The sequence below is a fragment of the Grammomys surdaster genome, unplaced genomic scaffold (genome assembly GCF_004785775.1).
Source record: "Grammomys surdaster isolate TR1022 unplaced genomic scaffold, NIH_TR_1.0 60, whole genome shotgun sequence".
Taxonomy (NCBI): Eukaryota; Metazoa; Chordata; class Mammalia; order Rodentia; family Muridae; genus Grammomys; species Grammomys surdaster.
The window spans coordinates 6,126,315-6,151,603 of NW_021604562.1; the positions used below are offsets into that span (position 1 = coordinate 6,126,315).

General features: G+C 36.8%; 1 protein-coding gene across 2 annotated transcripts in view; it reads right to left on the reverse strand.

Annotated features, from left to right (window-relative positions):
* Sh2d1a (SH2 domain containing 1A) overlaps nt 1–24,941 on the reverse strand; it is a 28,671-nt gene extending 3,730 nt beyond the window's left edge. The window contains exons 1-4 of one of the 2 annotated variants that reach the window (XM_028760260.1): nt 24,594–24,941; nt 10,121–10,184; nt 4,761–4,902; nt 3,773–3,851 (exon numbers count right to left, since the gene is read on the reverse strand). In XM_028760260.1, coding sequence (XP_028616093.1) covers nt 3,814–3,851; nt 4,761–4,902; nt 10,121–10,184; nt 24,594–24,730 — 381 coding nt within the window. In that variant the 5' untranslated portion in view covers nt 24,731–24,941 and the 3' untranslated portion in view covers nt 3,773–3,813. Of the gene's footprint in view, nt 1–3,480; nt 3,852–4,760; nt 4,903–10,120; nt 10,185–24,593 lie in introns of those variants that run through there. The other variant, XM_028759553.1, reaches the window with a different exon arrangement.
* Nucleotides 24,942–25,289: the final 348 nt, after the last annotated feature.

The window sequence follows — 25,289 nt, forward strand, 5'->3', positions numbered from 1 at the left end:
TGTTTTGTTTTGTTTTGTTTTGTTTTGTTTTGTTTTGTTTTGTTTTGTTTTGTTTGAAAGCACATACATATAAGCCCAGTACTAGTGAAGCAAGGACAAGAAGATTCCTGGGGCTCCCTGGACAGCCATCATAGCCTACTTGGTGAGCTCCAGCCCAGAAAGAGAGCATGTCTCCAGAAAAATACAGATGGACAGTGCCTAAGAAAGGATATTTGAGGTTGTCCTGTGCCATTCACAACTATGCACACGAGAAGGGGAATACACATACAATACATACACAACATACACAGACACACTAAAAATTCAAATGACCTTCTAAGAATTCAGCCTTTTACTAGAAATTTGGCCAGTGATCTCAAATTATGAAAGTCTCCAAACTAGGATAGTTTAACTTCACCCCTTACTGAAAACTGAAAAATACAAAGATCCCATTTCCTGCAAGGGCAAACACAGGTGACTCCGTCGAATTTATAGCACCCTAACCAGAAAACCAGTTTTCATGTAACCTTGAAACACTCAAGGGCAAATGTCGGTTTTATTATTAATAGATTTTGGGTTCTGAGCTCAATAAAGTGAATCAAATAAAACATAGCCTAATGTCATAACATTCATAACAGCTTTAAAATGTTGCTCACATTTTCAAATTATCCATTCTATCTGGGAAAGAATACCTTCCATTCAGCCCTTTATTTATACCAGATGGCTTCATCCGACATATTCATGGTAGATTTATTCTACTTGGGAACTGAAACAAGGCTCCTTGCCTGTCACAGCCAGACAATTACCTAAGCTTGTCTTCCTACTGACCTTATGCTTCTAAGAACAAATTTCTGAAGAAAGGAACAAGTATTTGATAAGCTGTCATATGTGTTATGAGCTTGCTGACACACTTTTTAAAAAGACATATATTCTTGGACATGCCCGTGTCATGTCCCAAAGAACCCTGGGACAAGTTTCACTCAGTATCAGTGGCTCCTCCAGACACTTCTCACCCCACCCCCACCATAAACCTCTCTAGCCCAGGGGTTGGATTTCCCATCCCTCAGCCTCGCTTTTCTATATAACCTCAGCCATTTTGGCCATGCTCTCCCGGGCTCTCCTGGTGTTTTGGCTCCTAGCTGGCTTGATCTTGGCATTTTTGACCTCTTGGTTCTGTTCTCTCTCTCTCTTTTTCCTCTCTTGCTCCCCTGACTCTCTGTCTCTCCTCTCATCACCTTGTTCAGCCAGGGCCCTTCCAGATGCCTCTGGCTGTACTGCAGCTTATATCTAAAAAAAAGAAAAATAGCTTCTCCTCAGCCATATCTAGGAGCACTCATATCCTCATTTTAATTCATCATGTGCTTCTTCTTTTCTTTCTTTCTTTCTTTCTTTTTTTTTTTTTTTTTTTACTTTGACTTGACTTCTTAAAGGTATATCCTGTATCCTGGCTACCACAGTACTGTAGATGTAACAAGGATATGATCTTTCTGTAAAAGTGCACCCCATTACATACTGGGAGATAAAGTTACTGGTGTTAGAAAAGAAAAGAAATGGAATCAACTTGATGAGTTAAATCCAACCAGAGGAGATGGATGGAGACACGTGGACTGGAAAGTTTGACCTAGTAAAATCAAAAAAGTTCTTAACTTTCCCAGGGATTCATTCCAATAAAGTAAGATAATCTTCTTCGGCTTTAATTTATTAACAGCAACTGTCTCTGTATTTTGTTATCCATTTGTTTGTTTGTTTGTTTGTTTTGAGACAGGAAAGGGTCTCTCCATGTAGACCTGCCTGACCTGGAACTCACTACATACATGAGACTGTCTCTATGTTTGAAGTGAATATTTAAAAACGAACTCTATAAGTAAAATTTTCAAATACTTTATTAAAAGGCGAAGGCCACTAATGTTTTCAGAAAGCATTTTGAAAACAGTCTTATAAAACAACACTTAAATATCACTCATATATTTAGTTATTCCAGAGTGAACAGATCTCAGAGAGTTAAAAACACACATTGAAATCTAAATTCAAACTAAATCATTTTAAAAATATTTTAGGGGCTGAGGATGTAATTTGGTTGGTAAAATGCTTGTCTCTGGGTTAAAGCCATGGTGCTGTACAAATCAGGTATGGTGACACACGCCTATAATATAAGCATTCAGGAGGCAAAAACAGAAGGATCTGAACATGAAGGTCATCCCCAGTTACACACCAAGCTGGAGATCAGCCTGGACTACAGGACATCCTGTCTTGAAATAAAGTATTTAAACATATGTATTCTGTTTTATCTTAAAAGTAAACTCTTTAACTTCCTTGCAAGTTAATGGATGCTGTTATTTCAATAAGTAGCAAGCTGCCCCCAGTGAGTAATTGTCACCATACTCCATCTTTGCACACTCAAAGCATCCATGTCAAATGCTCCGGATGCATAACTAGCCCTGTCTCTTAGCAGTTCATGCATTCTTAACCAAGCTCACAACGTTCGAGGAAAGCTCAGAGTTCTAATTTATTAGTTTTCCTATGGATTTTGGACCAGAGTACTGATGCTGATTCATCCAGCCACGAAATTCAAATGTACCTACATATTGGAAACTTCACTTACATATGAATCAACTTGTATTGTTATTGTTGTCTCTAAAATTTTCTTTTTATTGTTTTTACCTTTACTGTTTTCCTGGCCAAAAGGACAGTACACTGCCTGAAGGCATGAAACAGGTGTTTCTACTTCTCTGCCCCCAGTGCCCTATTATGTTCTTTGAGTGAGTGAATTCTGTGAGCCCTGAAGCAACTTGGCATACTATCAATCACAAAGGCCATGGAAATATAAATGTGAGAAGACAACACTGCCTACAGTCCAACTCTTAGGCTTCCATGACTCAGAATTGCTGAAAATTAATGAAACCACAAGCCTTTGTGGGGTTGCCTAATTACGAATCAGTTGATCAGGAGATTCAGCCACAGGAGTTCCCTTCCAAATATATTTCTGCTTGCAGTCGAAACAACTAGGGCACAGATATTCGAAAAAAGGAATTCATTGCATCATTTAGTCAAATCTCTTAACATAATTTCAAAACCTGTAGTATCAAGTACAATAAACATTTAGAATCTATTTGAAAACATAGGCTTGTAAATTCCAGTTTGGTCTGAGGGTTATTTTGTTTTTGAAGAAGGGTGTCCTGTAGCCAAATGATATTAAACTCCTGATCGCCCAGCTTTCGTCTCTCAAGTGCTGGAATGAAGAGCATTGCCCTACCACGCCCCACTAGTCCAAAGATTTAACTGTATTAGCAGAAGAACTCTAGGCAAGAAGGTCGATTTCAAATTTAAACAAATAGTCTTTTCTCTTTATCTAGTACTTCTTTTAGCACACACCTTCATAAATCCCAAAAGAAGCCTCAGGCACCACAGCTATTATATCTGCACACCAACCACCTTGCTACCATGAAGTCAAGCAAGATGCTTGCAAATCAATAGCTATGAAATAAGTCACAAAAATGCCGCTTTTGACCAAAAAAAGAGATTATTTTTATTTACACTTGGCAAGAATCAACATTAATCTTCTGTAAAGTCTTCATTGTGCTTTTAAATTGTTTCTCATTTGTAAATACGGCAACTAAAAATACCCTAAGGGATTCGGTTTTCCAATCCGCACTTTAAAGCACTTGTTATCTACCACGTCCACTTGCAGGTTTGACATCAGGCGAGATGCTATTACAGGACTAGAGTCATGTTTAAAAGGCATTTGCAGCTCGCTGAATTGTATTATCTACACTATACAAGACTTGGCACATACTTAAATTATTGAAAATAAAGTACAGAGTGAGTTACTCTTCTTCACGGCGCTTTCAGGCAGATATCAGAATCTCTTCTCCCTAAAGAAAAAGAATAGCAAACATCAGGACAAAGTCGTTCAGTATTAAAATAATAGTTTAACTCAAATTTGTAATATTGAACCTAATGCTATGCCTCAAGCAGCTATTGTTTAAAATTCAGCCATAAGGATAGCGTACTGGATGGGAAGGAAAAGTTAGCTGCAGTCTAAATTGGAGTTCTATTTACATTTTTATTTCAAAGGCTAGTTATTCATTAATTCAATTCACATTTGAGTCTAATTATCAACTTATGCCTGAGCGTGGTTCCTTGTCCTCAAAATTATAAAGTCTCATTTTATCATAAATATTAAACTGCATCAGTCATGGCACATCTTCTCATTCAAAACAAAACACTAACCCTTTTTCATAAAAGAACAACAGAGACATCAGTTGGCTGGTGTGTTCACTCCTGAGCTCAAGACATTCACTAAAAATAGCTTTGCTCAAGAGGGTCATGCATGCTAGTAAAACACCCAAGTTTGCTCATTTGAATTCCTTTGCTACAGTAAAAAAAAAATTCATTCATTCATTCATTCAAACATCATCAGTTCAGAAGTCAGAATCACAGGACCTAAGCTAGCACAAGCTAGTACATGCATGAGTTACTGAAGTAAAATGGTATTTACTGTCTACAAAAGGGAATAGGGACAATAAGCTAGAAATAAAGAGATTAAACTATCCTGGAATCACACTTCCTATAGTTCTACCGTTTTACGAAAAAAAATGTGTTAGAGCATCTTATGGTCCCTTTGTGTCATTACCTCTCACCTGATTGGCTGGCTCCAGCTACCTCCTTGTTGCATTTTTCTTATGAGTCTTCCTGTTTATGATGTGGTTATGAATAATTTGACCCACACACCCTGAACCCGACACTCCATACCACTTTCAAACCTGGGCAGCTAGGCACACCTGTGGTACTTTGTGAACTCCTAGCCGAAGACTTTTCAACTGGATACTGCAGAGGTGTTACAATGCCTTGATCTGGTTTCTGAAACGCTGAAATGAGATTTTTTACTTTCCGGAAAAATCTTTTATGTACCCCGGGTGCTGTCTGGAAAATAAAAGACCAAAACCATTATTTATTTGCCTCCTAGTGCTTAAAAAAAAAGAACTATAAGATGTGAGAAGGATGCTGAGAGGTAACATTTGTGCAACTTGCTCAAATATTTGAAAACATAAGGAAGAAAGCAAAACAACATCCAGAAGAGCTTACTTTGCTTGGCTGCATTTCCCTGCAAGAGGAGCTAATGAGCTGTCATTTCAGCTCTCCCAAGGGTAGTATTAGTTCCTACAAGCTCTTGCTCACAGCCCTGCCCTTCCTGACTGGTACCCATCATGCATCCCGAACCTCTAAGGGTGTACAGGCCATTACCCACAATGAATTCAGTAACAGAGGGGATGCAGTTAAACATAAAAAAAAGGACAGATTCTACAGGTCATTAATAAAAAGCCCGAGCAACCAAAACACCAACTAACAACCTATCACCTATCAATGTTTCACAATATAAAATACACAGAAAATTAAAAACTGACCATTATGATACATGTAAATGCATGACTGGCTATCACTTATACGTTTCTACATCATAAGCCATACTAACTCATCCTTCGTGTAAATTTTGTGTTCTTTTCCCCAACTGTTCTCACAGTTGGAGCTAAGCCATGACAAGATTTCCTCTGTGACATGAAAATGAAAGGCTATAGAAGGTCACCTTTGTTTATATATTTGTTAGTTTTTAAAGAGATCACATTTGCAGGTGGCTGCCAGAGGTGTATTCTTTCCCTGACATCTGCGCTCTCACAAAGACACTGCCTGAAATCAACACTCCCCACAAAGCTTTTGAGCCAAGCATTAGACACCAGCTCCAAACTGTCATTTTACATAAAATAAAATAGTATTTCTATGAGCAACTGAACAATGACTACTCTTGGTTTTTTTTTCTATTATATTTTTTAGAAAGTTGTTTTTCAGATATTCCATCTGGAAGGTTTTTGAGAAGGGAACTGCTTGGTTTTTAGCATTTAATGAGAAAACATGAAGCGTGGCATACAGACTTCTGTCAACTAGACCATAAACTAGAGATAACAGGCTATCCAAGGCTAGTCTCAGTCATTGCCTACTTTGGAGCAAGGACTTTTCCAGTACAAACCCTGTAGATGTTCTTGTTCACCGTAAATTACTGCCCACTCTCAACAGATAGAAAACAGTCTCCCACCCATCTCTATCCATAGAATCTGAAGACCTTCCTTTCTGTTGAGGCCACATCTAAAAGTAACATGGCCATTCTTGCAGAGGTCATGCTTGTGAGTAGCTCTTTTGCTCCAAGGTAGACTTTGAAAACTGCAAAAGCGAGCAATGGGTACAAAATACTTCCTTAAGTCTTTCTTAGGGCATTTCTCAATCTTTCCAAACACTTTCCAATCTCTTGCCTTCATTATTGCCTCTCGGACTGGTAGATACATATATACTCTTTCTATTGTTTTTATTCCACAGCCACAAACATGTAAACGAATCATCTTACAGAAAGTAAATTAATAAGCAAGTATGCTATCACACAGATGATCGGAAGCAGCAGAGTTGTCTCTGCATTCCTTTCAGACTAGGAATAGACCAAGAAGTTTCTAATGAAGCTGAGGTCACCAGCCAGAGGAAAAACATATTTACCAAGAGTGGAACCATTTCAAAACCACACTTCATTTAGACTAAATTTTTGTGGTTTATAAAAGCATTTTCAACAAAGGCATCATTTCTTTGGGGACTAATAGTTAACACTTGATTATCCATGCTGACAGAGAAGACTAATAGCACTGGACATATAGAAGCAATTTAAACTTGAGATGCAACGTTTCTTCAGCAAATGACTGACCTAATTTATGATGCTTGGCTTAGGCCAGTAAGTAATTTGCTTACTAGCTAAGGATCTCCTGATGACCAACTATGCAGAAAGGCCCAAAGGCACAGAAATTGGCAGGGAGAGAACAGTACGATTTTGACAATGCACTGATGACAATCTATACATTAATAAATGATGATCAACAATTCATCATAAATTTTAGTCTCCAAGGACTGGATTAATATCCTCAGCAGTGTTCTACCTAAAATGAAAAACATGCATATTTGTGATGTATAATTCATAAATTCAAGGTTCATTGTAATCTCAATCTTAGGCTTAACAAGCTTTCTAATGGTCTATGCACAGAAGACAGAAAACTACTGACATGACTTTTTCTTACAGTGTGGCAAACTAAAATGTTTTTTTCTAAATGTAGTATAGTACCACTAACCAAATTTTGGAAAGACATTTATCACACACAAAAAGATCACCACTGACAACACCATCCTGTCAGTGAATTCATTTCTTGTTCAAATTTGTGTATTTCCGATACTGCCATCTCTTAGTTATCCACAGGTATGTTTTGAATCGCAGCTGGTCTTCAATGTAGTCTGGATAAATTTCTTCCAGCCAGGAAGCACAAGTTCTGAGAATATTCACTAGTTTAATAGTCTCCTTAACAAGAAGGCAAATGTTGTAGACAGAAAAAAAAATGTTCACATTTCATAAAACAAAAAGAGTTTTGCCTCTTTCACATTTTGGGATAATCCATGCCAATTGTCTGTACTTGTGCAAATAATTACAATATTATTAAATAGTGAGAGTCCAATCAGACAACATAAAGGATATTTATGTTCAATAAGCCCTCTCCTTCTTAAAATGCTTATATATATGTAACAATGTGATGTGATATTATCTGTGAAACAGAAGAAAACAAATTTAAAACGTGTCCAAGAATCCATATCCCATCCCTTCCTCCCAAGGCTTAGGCATCATTGAGAAAGACGGATGAAAAGAGTGTAAGGGCCAAAGGTGGTGAATGGCTCCAAGGAAACAATGTCTTCCAGACACAGCAAAACTGCTTCATATATGAATTCATGGTGGTTATAAGAGTATACACAAGACTTGTGCAAGCCTGAGTTGGACCAAATCCAAGCATGGAGAGAGGAAAGATGCACAGTGTCCCACCTCTAGCCAAAGAACTATTGGCAATTAATAGCTACCAGGAGAAAAGCCAATTAAAAAGCCCCTAGTAAGTAAATCATGCTTTAATAGAAGGCCATGCATCCAAGAATATTTGGGTAGTACAAATTGCAGTAACAGATTTTTAAAAAGACAAAGATGGGTGAATAGAGAAGGAAGGATGGATCTGGAGGGAGTTGGAGGACAAGGGTAAATATGATCAAAGCATTTTGCACAAAATTCTCAAAGAACTAACTTTTAAGTCAAAAAAATCAAAGACTCTCCATTAAAATTTTCTATTGCTCATCTGAAGGATATGTCTTGCAGGGAAAAAGATTATATATTGCCAACCTATATACAAATTTATATACATCAGCTATACATAGCTATTCTTTATGATAAATCAAATTGCTTATTTATTTGAAGTGATACATTTGTTTAAGAAGTATAGCTTTCACTAGAATTGGTACAGATTTTTCCTTGGATAGTATCATTGTATTAATTATCCTGACACAAAGTAACACTGTATTATTTACCCTGACACAAAGTAGCAACATGGCCAGAAAAGAATTCAGTATCTTGTGAAGGAACATGATCAAAGGATGTTATAAACTTGTCTTATGAAATGCATTATTATATACAGTGAATATATGGCAATAAATAAACAAAATTATTGGGAGATATTATTGAATGGTATAGCAATTGCCTAAAATGCATGAGACCCTGGGTTTCATCGCTAATCCTATGCTTAAAAACAGGAAAGTTAAAGGTAAAATTTAAAATATAAAATTAATCAATTAATAAGATAACAGCGTACTTGAATATACTCTAATTCGTTTTGGCAATTCAAATGTTTGTAATTTATACTTTACTTTTTACTGACAAATTTGTAAAACATTTTTTAAACTTTTGTCTAGACTTTGTTATTTTTTAAACGCACAGATTTATTAAGTTATTGATAGACATTAACATCTATGTTTTCAAAAGATTATTGTGAAGCATTTCCACTATCAGGATGTACTATTATAAGGTCAGAAACCAACTAAAGCCCAAAGTGTGAAAACCACAGCTGTGGAATCATGAACTGATTTGTAAGATGGGCTGTTCTATAGCACCCTGCTCTGTAGAAAGATTTCAATAATTTCTTGGACTGACACAGTAGTGTACAAATATTTCAAAGCCATAAGAAACCTTCATTCTGAATAAATGTTATTCAAAGTCCTAGTTCATAAGGAAAACTAAAGGAATCTTACTCATTGAACTTAAGATAGGTACCCAGAAGTAAACCCACTCACCTCCTCCTCTCCTTCTGCAACCCCCTTCCCAGGGAGTTCCAAGATAGAAGAGAACTGTGATTCTTTAAAACATCCGTTTAAACCACTACAATAGCAGTTAGGAATTCATTGTGTATATATGTTTGAAATTCTCAAAGAATAGTTTTATTAAATAAAAACTACAATTTTCCCTTGTCTCTATTTCCACTATCCAGAGGCTCTTTTATGGCTCTTTTGAAAATCTTGCCTACACACACAGAACAGCCTCTGTTCAAACTCTTGGGCCTGGTAACTTAGTACTAGATGATTTTCACAATCATATTGTTGAGATGTTTTCAGTAGTTCACATTTTTTGGATGCTCACTGTATGTCAGACTCTACAGCTAAGAGCTTCTTTACTTGCATTGCCTTGTACTCCTTGAAATGAATCCTCTTAATAAATGTTGGTAGACCTATTTTACAAATTGCTTCCATCAAAAGTGACTATATGAAGAACTACACATGGAGTCTGGATGCATTTGACATGACCCAGGATTTCATGTTGTAGTATATTTCCCTATTAGATCTCATAAAGGTTACTAGTGACTTGTAGGAAAGAGAAAGCCCAGTTTGTTTGCTTTTATCCACAACAGAACCAATCTGTGCATCTGTATCATTTAGTGTATACTTTCTTTTATTAATTTTTTAGGTTATTATTATATGCTTTATCAAAGTTTGTAAAGGCACTGTAAGTTACACATGATCCTTCGAATTTCTTCCTTTTTTCAAAATTATCCTACTTCACACAGTGGTGGCTAAATAGGTCTGGAACCAAAATTTTCTAAGATGAGCCATCAAAGACTGTAGAACTGAGCATCAATGATTTAAATATGATTAGTATTTTGGTAGTGTATGGTATGACTTTTCTTTTTGAAACCAACCTAGATTTCAAGCACTTTTCTGATACCCAGAGAAGCAAAAGGAAATAAAAGAGCTGTACCTCAGCACTCCAAGAACCTGTTTCTGTCTGGGACACTCGGTATGTATAGATGTAACCTTGATACCTGTGAAAGAGGACATTTCCATTACTAATAGTTTCCAAAAGAACAATGAATGAGCTAAAAAAAAAAAGTTATATATACTGGATGTACATGGACAGCGAGCTTCCTGGCAGTCACAGGAAGCAAGGCCATCGGATTTAATTTGCTTACATTTTATTTCAGTTCAATTACAGTTTCCAGGGATTTTTTTTCTTTGATTTAGTGTGGATTAATGTACCTAAGTATTTGTCTAGAATAGAGACTAGACAAAAAGAAGTTATAGACCTGTGATCACTGACAAAAAAATCATAATTTATAAAACACCTTTAACAAACCAGACTCTTATTGTTTTTTTAAGTATACAGAGTCTTGAGCTAAAAGTGGTTGACTGAAATAAGACCCAATTAAATTAACAATAATACTGATAGTATTAATTATTAAAGTAAGTATATCATCCTATGAAATATAATTATTCTCATATTACTATTATAATAAATAGTAATATACTATTACTATACCATTGTATAACATTGCAGTATAGCAGTAATAGTAATTGAATTTTTAAAAGGAGTACTGTAGCATAGAATGCTATCCAGCCTTTGAAATAATCAAATTCTGCTATTTACAACAAGATAAATAAAACTGGAGGGCAGGATGTCAAATAATTCAGGCACAAACAAAACAACACAAAACAAACAAAAAAAAACAAAAAGCATCTGTTTTCCCTTACATGAAGTTGCTAAAGTGTTAACCTCAAAGAAATACAGAATAGGATGGTGGTTATTATGGGGCTAGAGAGGTGGCTGAAAAAGCACTTATTACTCTGAAAAAGCAGATGACCCAGCTTCAATTCCCAACACCCACACAGTAGTGCACAACCATCTGTGACTCCAGTTTCAGGGTACCCGATGCTTTTTTTTTTTAAACCACCATGAGCACCAAGCAAGTGCATGGTGCTCATACAAACATGCAGGTAAAACACACAAAAAATATATGTGAAACTATGTTATAAAAGAGGGATCTGAGCCGGGCAGTGGTGGCGCATGCCTTTAATCCCAGTACTTGGGAGACAGAGGCAAGTGGATTTCTGAGTTTGAGGGTTCGAGGCCAGCCTGATCTACAGAGTGAGTTCCAGGACAGCCAGGGCTACACAGAGAAACCCTGTCTCGAAAACAAACAAACAAACAAACAAACAAACAAACAGAAACAAAAAAAAGAGGGATCTGCATTCAGGTGTGTCGATGCTTGCCCATAATCCTGAACCTGGATCTGGACCTGAGTGGAAGCTACATAGGTCAGCCCACCAGCAATCCTGTGCTATGCCACCAGGACTAGCCCTCCTGCCTTGCCCAGGCAAGGGACACAGCCAGTTTTCCTGCTTTCATGTCTTCAGAATTGGCTCACCTATCCCCCACTCTACTGTGCTGCCTGCCCAGTCAAAGTGTGGGGCCAGTTCTCCCAAGTGTTGCAGCTGTAGTTTTGTTTGTTTGTTTGTTTGTTTGCTTATGTACAACCCATTATTATTATCTATCATCATCTGACTGTGCATAAGCAAATCAGACATTCTTGTTCCTACGTCACTGTGCTGGTTAGCTTTTTTTCTCAACCTGATACCAGCTAGTCATCTGAGAAGAGGAAACCTCAATTATGAAAATGACTCTATCACACTGGCCTGTAGGCAGATCTGTGTGGGCATTTTCTTGATTAATGACTGATGTGGAAGAGCCCAGCCCACTGCTGGTGCTGCTTCCCATATATGGATTATATTTAAAAACCAAGCTGAGCAAGCCATGGGAACAAGCCAGTGAGCAGCATTCCTTCACGGTTTCTGCTTTACTTCCTACCACTCTCTGCCTTGAACTCTTACCCTGACTTCCCTCAATAATGAACTTCAAGCTGAAAGATGAAATAACCCTTTCCTCCCCAAGTTGCTTTAAGTCACTGTGTTTATCACAACAGAAAACAAAGCAGAGCCCCGGTCAGTGGTGGAGCATGCCTTTACTCCCAGCCAAAAAAGAAAAAAAAAGAAAACAAAGCAGAACACTTAGTGCCCACTGCTCAGCAATTCCCTATGCTACCCTCTCCTAGTTTCCCCAGACATAGACAACCACCACACTACTCTCAATCTCCATGGGAACAATTTTCTTATATTCCACATACGAATAAAAACATGTGGTACATGACTTTCTGTGTCTGCCTTATTTCATTTAACATAATGATTTCTAGTTATAGCTACATTTTTGCAAATGACAGGATTTCATTCTCTCTATGGTTGAACAGACTTCCATTCTGTTTATGTCTCCCTTTTCTGTGCTCACTCCTCAATTGATGAATCTGAGTGCTATTTCCATCTCTTGGCTTTTGTAAGTACTGTTGCAATGAATCTGAGAGTTCAAATATCTCTCCAACATACTGGTTTCATTTTCTTTGGATGCATACTCAGGAGTGGATAACTGAATAATGTGGTAGTTCTGGTTTGTTTGAAGTTCTTCTATGTTGTTTTCCGTATTGAATATGGAATATTCCATATTTCCAAATGATTGCCATACTTACATTTTTATAAATAGTGTGTAAAGTTTCCCCTTTCCCTCATCCTCATAAGTACTTGCTATCTTTACATTCTTTGGTAATAGCTTTTATTTTTTATTTGTTGTTTATTCATATATTTTTAGTGGAATGATGGAATAATCTCGTGATTTTGAGTTTCATTTCCCTGGTGATCAGTGTACTGAACAATTTTTTCATTACTTTCCTTTTTATAAAGATTTATTTTATTTTTATCTTATGTGTTTGATCTTTGCACCTGCATTTATGTCTGTGAATTATGTTCGTGCAGTGCCCATGGAGGCCAGAAAAGAGGATTAGCTCCCCTGGAACTGGAGTTACAGATGGTTGTGAGCCACCATGTGGGTGCTGGGAACTGAACTCAGGACCTCTGGAAGAACAGCCAGTGCTCTTAACCACTGAGCCATCTCTCCAACCTCTCATAATTTTCTTAATAAATATTTCCCTAATAGAAAAGTAAGATGACCTTTATGATGAATTTTTGAACAAAATTTGATTTTGAATATAAATAAATTATCATAGTCTCATTTAATATATTTTCTGTTGTTCTTAGACACAGGATTGGATCAGTAGGTATCCTTGTTTAGGAAATATACTAAAGTCTGTTTAAATCACTGTGTTTAAACTTAAAAGAATAGATGCTACTAAAATCTTACAAAGAAAGGACTATGTTTAGTTCATTGCTCACACTGGCATTAAGTCCCTTTAGAATTAAAAAGGCTTTAAATATTTGAATTAAATTGTTATGCCTTTAATCAATACCCATCAGCACTAATTACCCAACGAACTACAAAAGACATTTAAAACACTCTAATCGGGTTCATTTGACTTGGGAAATTGAACAAAAAGTCCAATTTAAATGTCCGTGTGATCACAAAACGAATGTTTTATTTCTGTAACATAGATTTACCAAAGTATTCGAATCACATATAAAATAATTTACTATGTGCTTATATGGAATGTGTTGAATAAACGATTTTACTGGTAAGGTCTTACTTTGAAATCATTGAAATCTACCTTAAAGCACACTAATTTCAGTAAGTACTCAACAGGGAACAAGACAAGAGCTTTGATTTCTGTTTTCACCATGGGAACTTGAAACATGTTTCAAGGGACTTTCCTAAAGCTATCCAGAAAAATGGAGATGGAAGCAGGGCCCTTAGTTTTACTTTTCCCTTTGGGAAGCTATTAATGTGAATAATTCACAGTAACTTTAAGAGTGATGATATAGAAAACAACAGTGCTTAAAAATCTCAACAAGGGAGCTTGGGTCATAACTGTGTTGGTGAAGTGTTTTCATCCAGGCAGGAAGATCTGAGTTCAATCCCCTAAACCCATTCTGTGCATGACGCTATGCACTTGTAGTTCCAACATTGAAGAGGCAGAAGCAGGCAGAAACCTGGGGCTCACTGGACAGCCAGCTACCAAGGATGGTGAGCTCCAGAAAAGTGAGAGTACCCATTGCAAAAAGTTAAGATGAACAACTCCTGAGGACTAGCACCTGAAGTTGTTCTCTGGCTTCCATACACATGTGTAGACATAAGCACTTAGACACACACATATATACACATATACATGTGTACATGCAAAAACACAAAAAATAAAATTTCAGTAACTTAAGCAAAGTGGTAAGCAAACTGTCTTCCTGATTCTAAAGTAATGGGCCTCAAAATATACAATGTATATACTTCTTTACCATCATTCAGCTTCATTTAGTCAAACTAGATGAGTATGTTTTGAAAATTGTTTCCTAACGAATCTGATCTTATCTCTCTTTCGGTTAAGCAGCAGGAACCTGAGTACCACTTCAAAAGCTCTTACCTTCTTCAGTCTCCAAACAAGCTGATGTCAATGGCACATATATTTTCTCATGATTAAGGTATCTGATATTAACAATTTCCCCACCCCAAGCCCTTGAATTTTGAATGAACAAACTTTTCTCTCAAATAAACCAGAAGTGTCTGACTTCTGTTTTCAGTCATATAACTTACTAGTCAATCATCCTCCATAGACGACATCCATAATAGTATGCCAGGGATGAGAGAAATCTACAGCAGAACAACTCAGATTGCATTGCTAAGCTTACAGCATTTGGGAGTCACCTGATACGGGTGCTGGGAACCAAACTCAGATCCTCTGAAAGAGCATCGAATGCTTTTAACCACAGAATATGCTTTTAAAAACCATGTATATGTCTGTAGAAAATCATTGTTATAGGAAAAAGTAATGTGTTAATAAAAGCCATAAAACTGTACTTATCTTTGACCAAATAACCTTGCTAATCATCATATTCTCCAAGGAAATAAGTCAAAAGGAAAAAAACTATGTTTTTAATTGTAAAGTAAAATAAACCTAACTACCCCGAACAAGTAAACATTACTCAAAAATTAAGAGAATAGTTTTTAGATATGCATTCAAAAATGCATGTGATTAAAGTAGAAATAAAAAGTACATCAAAATAATTCTTCACAGGCAGGGAGCTGATCAATAGAGTTAGAAGCATACCTGCTGAATGGGAAAAAACACTTGTAACCCATCAACCTGATAAGGCTTAGTATCCAAAATATCAAAAATTTGAAAATAAAACTCAGTAAGAAAACAAATTGATTCAAAATGTGCAAAGGACCTGAACAGATTTTTCACAAAAGAATACATACAAAATGGGCAAAAAAAAATGTATGAAAAAATTCAACATCATTTATCATTGGAGAAATGTAAATTAAAACCACACCTGTTCAAGTGGCTCTTACTAAAGTTATGAAAGGTGAGCATTGTAGAAAAAGAGAACACTTGTACACTGTTGGTGGGAATGCGATTTAGTAGAATGATTATGGAAAACAGGAAGGCAGTTCCTCACAAAATAAAAAGAAAATTAAAGTGGCATGACTCAGCAATAGCATGACAGAGCGTATATCCCAATGAGATCATTATGTTGAAGAGTCTGTGCTCCCCTGTTCAGTGTAACACTATTTACAAAATAAGGGTAAGAAATCAGCCCTAGTGTACAAGACGGGTGACTGATGGACAGAGAAAGTGTGATATATACGTGCTGCACCTCATATGAGGGAATCTATACTTTAAGACAAACAAACAAAGACATGGAAATAAACTAACTGAGAAAAAAGACCAGAAGAAGAAAAATGGGTTATGGGGAAAATATGTTCAAAATATATTCTACATGTAATAAAATAGTATAAGAAACCCATTTTTTAACAATATGTGCTAATTATTAATGATTGAAAAACGATACCTGAAATATACATTTAATTGAGTAACATTCAAACTTAACGAAAATGTTATCTATTTTGACAACAGGGATGAACCTGAAAGACAGACATTACGTTAAATGAAATAATACAGGCACAGAAATGACAAATATTACAAGATCTCAATTATGAATAAAATCTAAAACTACTGAATTGACAGAAGCTGTGAATGTTGTGTCTTTGTTAATCGCAAATTAGAAAAAAAAACCATGTAACCCATTTTTTAAAATTGCTACATGCTTCTGACTTCCTCTATGAATATAGACAAGTCAAGGAATTAATCAATTTTCACTTTTTTTCCCACTGAGATGCTTTTTGAAGTTGATGATAAGCCCAGCGTTTAGAATTTAAAACAATGGAGTGTTTAAATTGTTGCTGTTAATTTATTATTTTTAATAACCCATACAGAAAGTATGTTTTAGCCCTTGCTGATTCTAAAATTTGACTTTATTTAAAAATATCTAAAGCTGCCTCCTATGTTTTTAAAAGGTGTTCAGACTAGCAATAAGCCGGTATAAAGCCACTCAGTTTATTTCTATTTCTCAGTGGGTCAGTATGGTGGATAGGACTTCCTTTCAAACTAACAAATCCACATCAACTTTCTTGATGCCAATTAAAGGACTTCTCAAAAGAAAAGCTGCAAGTACATCTACTTCTATGTTCACATTATAAATGCTGCAAGCTACAGGGGTTGATTTCAAAAGTATCCCCTCTCCAGGAAAAAGACATCGGGATGGGTATGGCCCTCATGCCTCACTGGACAACGACAGGGGGTCCGGAGCCATTACAAGGTCCCCTTCAATTACTGGAGGTCAGGCCTCTATCCCCGCCTTCCCAAGTTTAGAATTGCCACAGCCCTTCTATACTTAGAGAAGGGAGGAGATGTCAGGGGCATCCCTGATTACACACTGAAGGCCTAAAATCAGCCATAGGCTTAAAATCATCAGTAAGCCTGTCATACATGTATACTAACACCAAGTCTTGGGTCTCAGTGGAAAAACATTGAAACAGATGGCTACAACCTATTGTAAACAGGCAGCTTTTGTGGAAATCTACCAGCCTGAGTATTCATAGACCTTGTAAATAGGTAGCCTTGGCAGACAATACCAACTTAGATAAGGTCAAGGGAGTAATAGGCAGAGTCATAGTGACCTGTCCCCTGAACCTTCACCCAGCCAATACCATGTCCTGAAGATATCTGTATTCCCCCTGAACACCCACACTCCAGTGTCATCTCCTTCCCCACGTCCTGCCTTTCTGTGTTTATACCCCTGTGTGAATTAATTATGATTTGAGAAAAAATAAATAATCAAACAAAAACAAAAAACAAAAGCAAATGCTGCAAGCTAGTTCTCATAGTCTCATTTACACAATTTATTTACACAAAATATTTACAAATATATACAACAATTGAAAGACACGATTATCAAACAGATTTTGAGAGAGTTTTGATGCTTTTTTTTTCAGACTGACCTAGAACTTATTATACAGATCAGACTGACTTCAAACTCATGGTGATCCTCAGACCTCACTTCCCAAGTGCTGAGATTGCAAGCATGGGTCACCATACCTGCTGTAACTAAATTTCAAACAAATATATTGCATCCATAGTGACTGTCCCATACATATAAAGTTTTTATTATTAAAACTGTGTTCCCCCTCAAGGAGTTTCTGAGTTTTCTGTTGTCCAAACTTCATTCTTTTGGAGTGGATATGAATTTCCAGTACAATCTAAAGCTATTAAATATCCAGAGAGACAAATGGTAAAACTTTGTAATGATCCTATTTTTCCCAGTACCACTTGTTTATCCAGGGCAAAAGAAAATTTGAGGAACTTGACCAAGGTAAAATTACTTGATAAAAGGCAGAGTTACAGGGGCTAGAGAGATGGCTCAATGGTTAAGACCACTTCCAGAGGTCCTGAATTCAATTCCCAGCAACCACATGGCGGCTCACAACCATCTGTAATGGGAATCCGATGACCTCTTCTGGCATAAATATAAAAATCATCTTGTCAAGTTTTATTTAAAAAAGAAGAAAAGAAGCCAACTTGTACTGTGTGCTCAGAGGGTCTTGCAGAAAGATATTGACTTTTAATCCTCATTGTGTGATACATTTCTTAGATTAGTGGTAATGAACAGCAATTTAAGAAGTATAATTCTCCTCAAAAGGATGAATCTGTAAAGACAGAGCTAGAATGTTCTACTGAAGACAGGACAGGAGAGGTAGCTGAAGAGAAAGCAGCTGAGGAGAACCCAAGATATGTGGGATAGGGGGTGGCTAATGGGTCAACACAGACTTCCTTTTCCTCTACATTTAAACTAAATGGCAACTTCAGCCTAAACTTTAAGCTTCAATTTTACACTGCTAACCAGTGTCAGATTTCAGCGTATTTTGTCTGTGAATTGCCCATTTTGTGGTTGATGTGTAACAAATTTAATACTAGCATGGCCTTTGTGCTCACTCTACCATTAATAAATTCCACCGAGAAAATCAAAAATAATTTTAGTGACCAAGGTTATTATGAAGATGTGGCAGCAATAAATTTACCTGATAGAATTTAAAAACCAAGTATCTGGGCAAGCAAGATATCTCACTGTGTGCTATAATGGTTACTTAATGAGACACTACAATGCCTGAGACCCACATGGAATAAGGAGAGAACCAACGTACATGTACTCATACCACACACACATAAACACATAAATACATAGGTAACTAAATGAGGAATCTAACATGAGGAGAACTAAAGTGTGATTTCTTGTTAAATTTTATAATCTTAAATTCATTGCCACATTCTTCTTTGCCATGCTGTTCCTGATATTGCAACTGATAAGCTGGAATTTCATTGTACTACTATATCCTCTACTTCTTGAATTCAGTTGTGTGGTGGGCACTTTACTTCCAGTTCACAGAACTCCACATCTTCTACAGAGATATTTGCTCATTTGTTTTTATTGCTGCTTTATTCACAATAGCTAGGAAACAGGAAGAGCCTGGAAGTCTTTCAACTGATGAATAGATAACAAAAATGTGATATGTTTACCTATGGAATGATATTCCACTATTAACACAAATGAAATTATGAAATTTGCATCTAAACGGATGGAACTGGATACAGCTATTCTGAGTGAGATAACTCACAAATATCGTGTGTGTTCTCCCATTTGTGATTGTTTGCTTTGAGTCCTGAGATATGTGTATTTCATTTGGCATACCCACAGAGGTCAGGGATCATGGGTGGCTGCTATCAAGGAAAGAGAGATAGAATGCACAAGTATAAAGAATTTAAAAAGGAATACTAGAACAAGAAGGGTTAAATTGGAGTGGCAGTGGGAAGGCAGAGTAGAAGACAGAATACAGATAAATATAAATAAAAGAAAAACCCTCTCAAAAAAGTCATATGTAAACCTACTAATATAGATGTTTCCTAAAATAAATAAATGTACATATATATATGTGTGTGTGTGTGTGTGTTAAAGTGGAGTTACTCTATATCAGGACAACCACTAGCCATCACATGTTACCAAATAAAATTCCTAGTGCCAGAAATGGAATATGATTTTTTTAATTGATGGCCAATGAGGTCTCATAGACCACCATTATAGACCATTGCCGATGTTCTTGATTACCCTCCAGAACTTACAGTAAAACCCTATTGTTGAAGACACCATACACCTGAGGCATAGAACACAGCAAACCCGAGCTGATACAGACCTGGAAGCTTCATCTATATGGGCTAATCCATCCATATGTGCTGGAAGGTGCTATCCACATTATCAGAGGAGAAATGGAATCATGAATTTTACCCCTCAAAAAAGGACAGAAAGATGACTCTTTTTATCCAAAGACATATATGACAGTGGCATCATTCTGTGTCTTCAAGGCTAAAGAATTATAAATGCATTTCTTCTTCCACATCTTTCATCAGAGAAGCATAAAGTCAGCTATGTACAGAGAGATGCTAAGTGTGGATATATGGTATTTTCCCAGCTTATTTTTTAAAATAATTTAATTAGTTTTCCACTTGTGAGACAATCCAGGGAAGTGGCTATTTATCTTAGAGTGAAAGGTGAAAACTTGTGAAGGTATAATATGTACCTCAATAAAAGAAACTTGATAACCCAGAAAAAAAGAAGAGAATAAAATCTTACACCATATCTTTGAAAAGAGTTAATTCTCTAAAGATGATAGTTTATTCTTAATTTATTACTGATGTTAATTTAATCTAATTTAACAGAATTATTTTAGATTTCATCACAAAGAACCAGTAGACAAGAATACCTATTAACTTTTGAGTATATTTGAAAAGTATAGCACACTAATTCAATTAATATAAGTACAAATAGATCAACTGAACCAAATAGTCAAAAATGAAAAACCATATTATAACTCTTCAGTTCTTTTAGTTTTTGGCAAAGTGGCTCAACAAATGAAAAGTGGAAATTCTATTTAGTAAACTACGTTGGACAGTTGAAAACCACTTGGAAACAAATCAAATTAGATCTTTTATGCACATAAAAGTAAAATTCAAAAGGGATTAAAGAGTATAATATAAATTAATAAAACCACATATTTAAGACAAAAAAAGTGAAAAGTTATGTATCTGGGGAGGAGAAAAGATTTTCTAAGCTGAGAAGCAAAGGGGAAAAAATTAAGCATGAAGAAGCTGTGTGATCCATTTTAGTACTAAAAATATTAAATAGCAAACACCGAACTGAGAAAGGATATCTACAACACATTAAGATGTGTCCGTGTGCGTGTGTGTGTGCGTGTGCGTGTGCGTGTGTGTGTGTCTGTGTGTCTGTGTGTCTGTGTGTAAAGCAATAAGATCCAAACCATCAAGTGATAAAAGTATGCAAATAGCCAGTTCACAAATGGGGAAAAATAGTTCAACAACCACATAGAAAACATTTAGCGCCACTAACAAAAGCTAAACTATGAAAAATAGAGTGTAAATGTAATAAAGTAAAATTAGAGGTTAAATTTCAAAGGGAATTTTTTTTAACAAGAATACTCATTGGTAAGGGAAAGTACACATATAAACTAGAATACTCACGTAGGCAAAAATATATGGTGATCATTTATATGTAGAATTGATCATTTAAAAGTATTGAATGATTCAGTGGACAAAATAAGAGGCTGACATACATGTACATAATCGTCCAAAACCAAAATTAGCCAACAAACAATAAAATAAGAGATTAGTCCCGAAAAATATGATTCCTTTACACCCTAGCTGAACTAACATTCAGCTCTTATGAGATAATGCCTTGATTTTATTTGTGAAAACACTGCATATGAGTCAGCTTTTTTCATACTAAATGGAAACTGCAGCAAAATGTAATGAAAGGATGTATATGTTCAAAAATAGTCATGTTATTAAAGTGTAAAAGAAACTTTATTTAAAACTTAATAGTAGTTGTCTTTAAGTCATAATATTATAGATGATTTTTTCCTTAAATTCCATTATGTTTTCAAATTTTATATCCCAAATAAATACAAGAGACTATTTTTATGGACTCTTTTAATTCTAATTTTATTTAGAGCAAACAGTTGGAAGAAAAGCTTCTTGTTTAACTGAAGGATACTAATCCTAGAAATGGAAGACTTTTACAATGTCTGAAACACTCTGTTTTTGAAAACCTAACAGGAAAAAAGGTCCTATGTGACTGAGATTTAATCTGGGAAACAGGCACATATGGTTTGAAAGTACAATTTTAAGCATTGTTTGAACCATACAATAAAAATAGAGTAAATTGAAGTGTAAGCAAACCTTCTTGGTTAATGAGAATAAACAAAATGTAGAAGAAAGTGGTACTGAGTAAACAGCCATTATTGTAGGTTTTTTCATGCATATATGGTTTTTTGTTTGTTTCTAATCTACATCCTATGAATCATTATTTTGAGTAAAGAATATGTTATGTTCCAAATATCATGTAGCACGTATCACATAGTGCCAGTAAGAGAGAATAAAATGTTTGTGTGTATCAAAAGGGACACTCAGCTCAAAACAAAACAAAACAAAACAAAAAACCCTGAAGCACTTATCAAAGGCAAGGAAAGCATTCTTCTTGTCTCTTCCCTCCACAATTGTCTGGTCATAACCCTGAAAACTGACACAACGGGACATCATTCTAAAGACAGGAAGAGGAGACTTCTCCACTTCTCTGTTTTATAGGAAGAGATTTTCAAATAGAAGTTAGTCGACAGCAACAAAACAAACAAACAAACGAACACCTTACATTTATACAGCATTCCCGGTCAGTGAAAACCAGAAGGCTAAGAATTTCCTTATGTGATTCCGGCCTACATGCTCAAATACTAAGGTTTCTTCTCTTCAAGATTTCACTTACAGCCATCTTTTATAAATGAGGAAACAACAGGTTTCTATCTTACACGGATGTAAGGTGAAGCATCAGAGAATTTGAGTGACTCCTAGAGCCCCCACCCTGGTCTGTTGTCAGCCCGATGTTCTTCCTAGTGAAAACTACAATTACCTGAACAGCTCGTCTATTTCCAAATTGTTTGCTGAGTGCCTATTGAGTACCAGGATGTGTTCCTGGTACTGGAGACAATGTTTGCTCATTCATGAAGGTAGTTGTGTGGCAGAGCCCATATATAAATAAACAAGCTAATATTAGTAAGTTTAAAGTTCCTTGAATAAAAGAAATGGGATAGCAACCCAGAGAGGGCACTTATATTTGTGAGAATGATCAAGAGATCTAATGTTGAAGAGAAGGTGGAAAACCCTGAGTAGGGAGTAGGCTTAGTTACCTTCAGGGGTGACTAGATGGTATGAAAAGTACAAGTCTAAGGGATACTGTCTCCAGCCCTCTCTCCCCTATGTGAACCTTTATTTTTCCCTTTTGATTAAGGAACAAGCTACCTCTATTATCAGTGTGCCCAACGCAGCTCGTTTCATTCACCATCCTTCATCTTTTGACAAGAAAAAAAAACCCTAAGGATTGTCATTGGCTTTCCTAGTCCTTCTTAGGGTTCCACTTGGGAACATAAAGGTCCAAGTCCATGGCCGGGTGTCTAGCTTAGTAAAAAAGCATTTTTCAGGCACATACAAAATCCTAGATTCTGTCCTCAACACTGAAAAATTATTTTACCATATATTTACCTTGAAGCCCTTATGATAAATGTATTTAGCATGATCTGAAAACTGCCAAAAATAAAGCTTGGCCATTTAAAAAAAGATCAATATACAATGACAATCCTCTCACACAAGCCTCAATTTAATCTTTATTTTCTGGCCCAGAAAGTACTTCAAATTTTTGCAGTGTATCATCATGTACAGAACTCACTACCAAGCATTTTTGTTTTGTTTTGCTTTTATGTAGACTCTACTGTATTAGAGTGAGACTCTGTGGGGAATACATATATATATATATATCCTGCTTACAGTAGTGTAGTGCTTGAACTGGGTCCTTCTGTAGACTACCTCAAGGAGTACTGAAATAATTTGTTCAAAAGGAGACTAATAATAAACCAGGTTTACATTTGCTGAGTGAGAAGCCCAGTGTTCACTTTTTCTTTTGTAATGCATGGAGGTTTTAATCGTCATAGTCCCTTGGAATACAAAACCCATTTAAAATCAAGGGCTAAGAGGTTGATGTTCTGAGATAACAAGCTTTAGAGTCTGACCATGGTAGGATTCGCTCAGGGAGGTTGGGAGCCAAGATGCAGCTGCACCTGGTTCAAAATGGAGCAAGAGGCTGAGAACAGTCTAGGCAAAGATCAAAGTGGGATCATTACAATGGTGTTTTCTTTCTCTGCTCTTTAAAACCACTTCCAGTCCTATCTTTTACGGGATACACCACGTTTTAAAACTCATTACCCCTCTTATAAAGCAAGGCGACTCAGCAGCACCAGAAAGGTGCCCCTACTCTTTCATACACATCCTCTTCAGTATTGTACTGCATTAGTGTTGATTGCTGTTGTTTAATAGGATCTTATACTAGGTAGCCCTGGCTGGCAAGGAACTAGCCATAAAAACCAGGCTAGTTACCTGAAACTCACACACATCTGTCTGCCTCTGCCTTCCCAGTGCTGCATTCTGAAAGTAATAGATTCCATTTCTTGGTTGGTCACTTCTCCAAGCATTTACTAGATACTTTTCTTTTGGAGTACCATTTTCAGTCATATCTGTAGAGAATGATAGAGAAAGATCTTCCTTTGCCTTAATTCATGGCCCAGAATACAAATAGTCCAACATCCCAGGGCTCCACCATCATGTTGTCTACTTGGAATGAGAGCCTAAGTCCAAAGTATGGGTCTTTCTCAAAGTAAAGGTAAGTTCTAGGCTATGTTTTCCCATTCTGAAGGGTATTTGGTGAAGTTGCCACAAGCAGACTTGGTGAAACGCAGTAGATAAAATCTGCACGGAGCGACATACATCCAAGTCCTGCCCACCACAGCCCAGGGTTAAGCCCTGGGACCATCCATAAGAGCTGGAAGAGTACTCAGTTCCTGCTACCTGTATTCCCTGGGTACCTCTGCCAAAAGCTGTAACCCCTGTCACTCCTCCCAGCCCTCCCCTGAAAGGGCAGGCTACACATGTTAGCAGCCTGCCACTACCACGAGATGTACTCACAAAACACACAGGCAGTACACGCCAGGGACACTCTCGCTGTCTCGCAGCAGATAACTTCCATCCAGCCCTGTAGCTAGTAAGAGCTTCTCCCCGGTCTCCCTGCTGATTTTGCCGTGGTACACAGTCACTGCATCCATGCCTAGCAAACTCTTCGATGGGCCCAGAAGAACGATAGTAAAAAGGAGACGCTGCTGCTGTTGCTGCTGCAGTGGCTTGCTGGGCACAATCAGCCACCTGACTACTAAGGCAGCCAGTATGTAAAGAGAGAGAGAGAGAAATGAGCACCCTAACAACAGGATGTTGTCTACCTGCCTTAAAACCTCTTCTCACACTTCAATTAAGGCCAGCTCAGCAGTTTAACAGCTTTAAACTTGTCATGGGTTTGATCACCTACTCTCCAACACAGGGTTCGTGGGGGGGTGGGGGGGTGGGAGGGGGCCGGCTGGAAAGGTGAACACTTGCAGTATTTGAGCTGTGCCAGCAATGCAGACAGAGCTTGCACGAAGATGAGAAACTTGATAGTGCTTCTGTTCTTGTGTAGTTCCTGCAACCTGCAAAGCCATTGGCAATGACTTGACTTAACTAGTGTAGAAAAGAATTGGTGATAGAGGCAAATGGTAACGTGTCATCATGAGGGGCAGAAACAGACTGGCAAAATAAAAGCATAAAAGCAGCCAAACTACAAAACCACAGCAG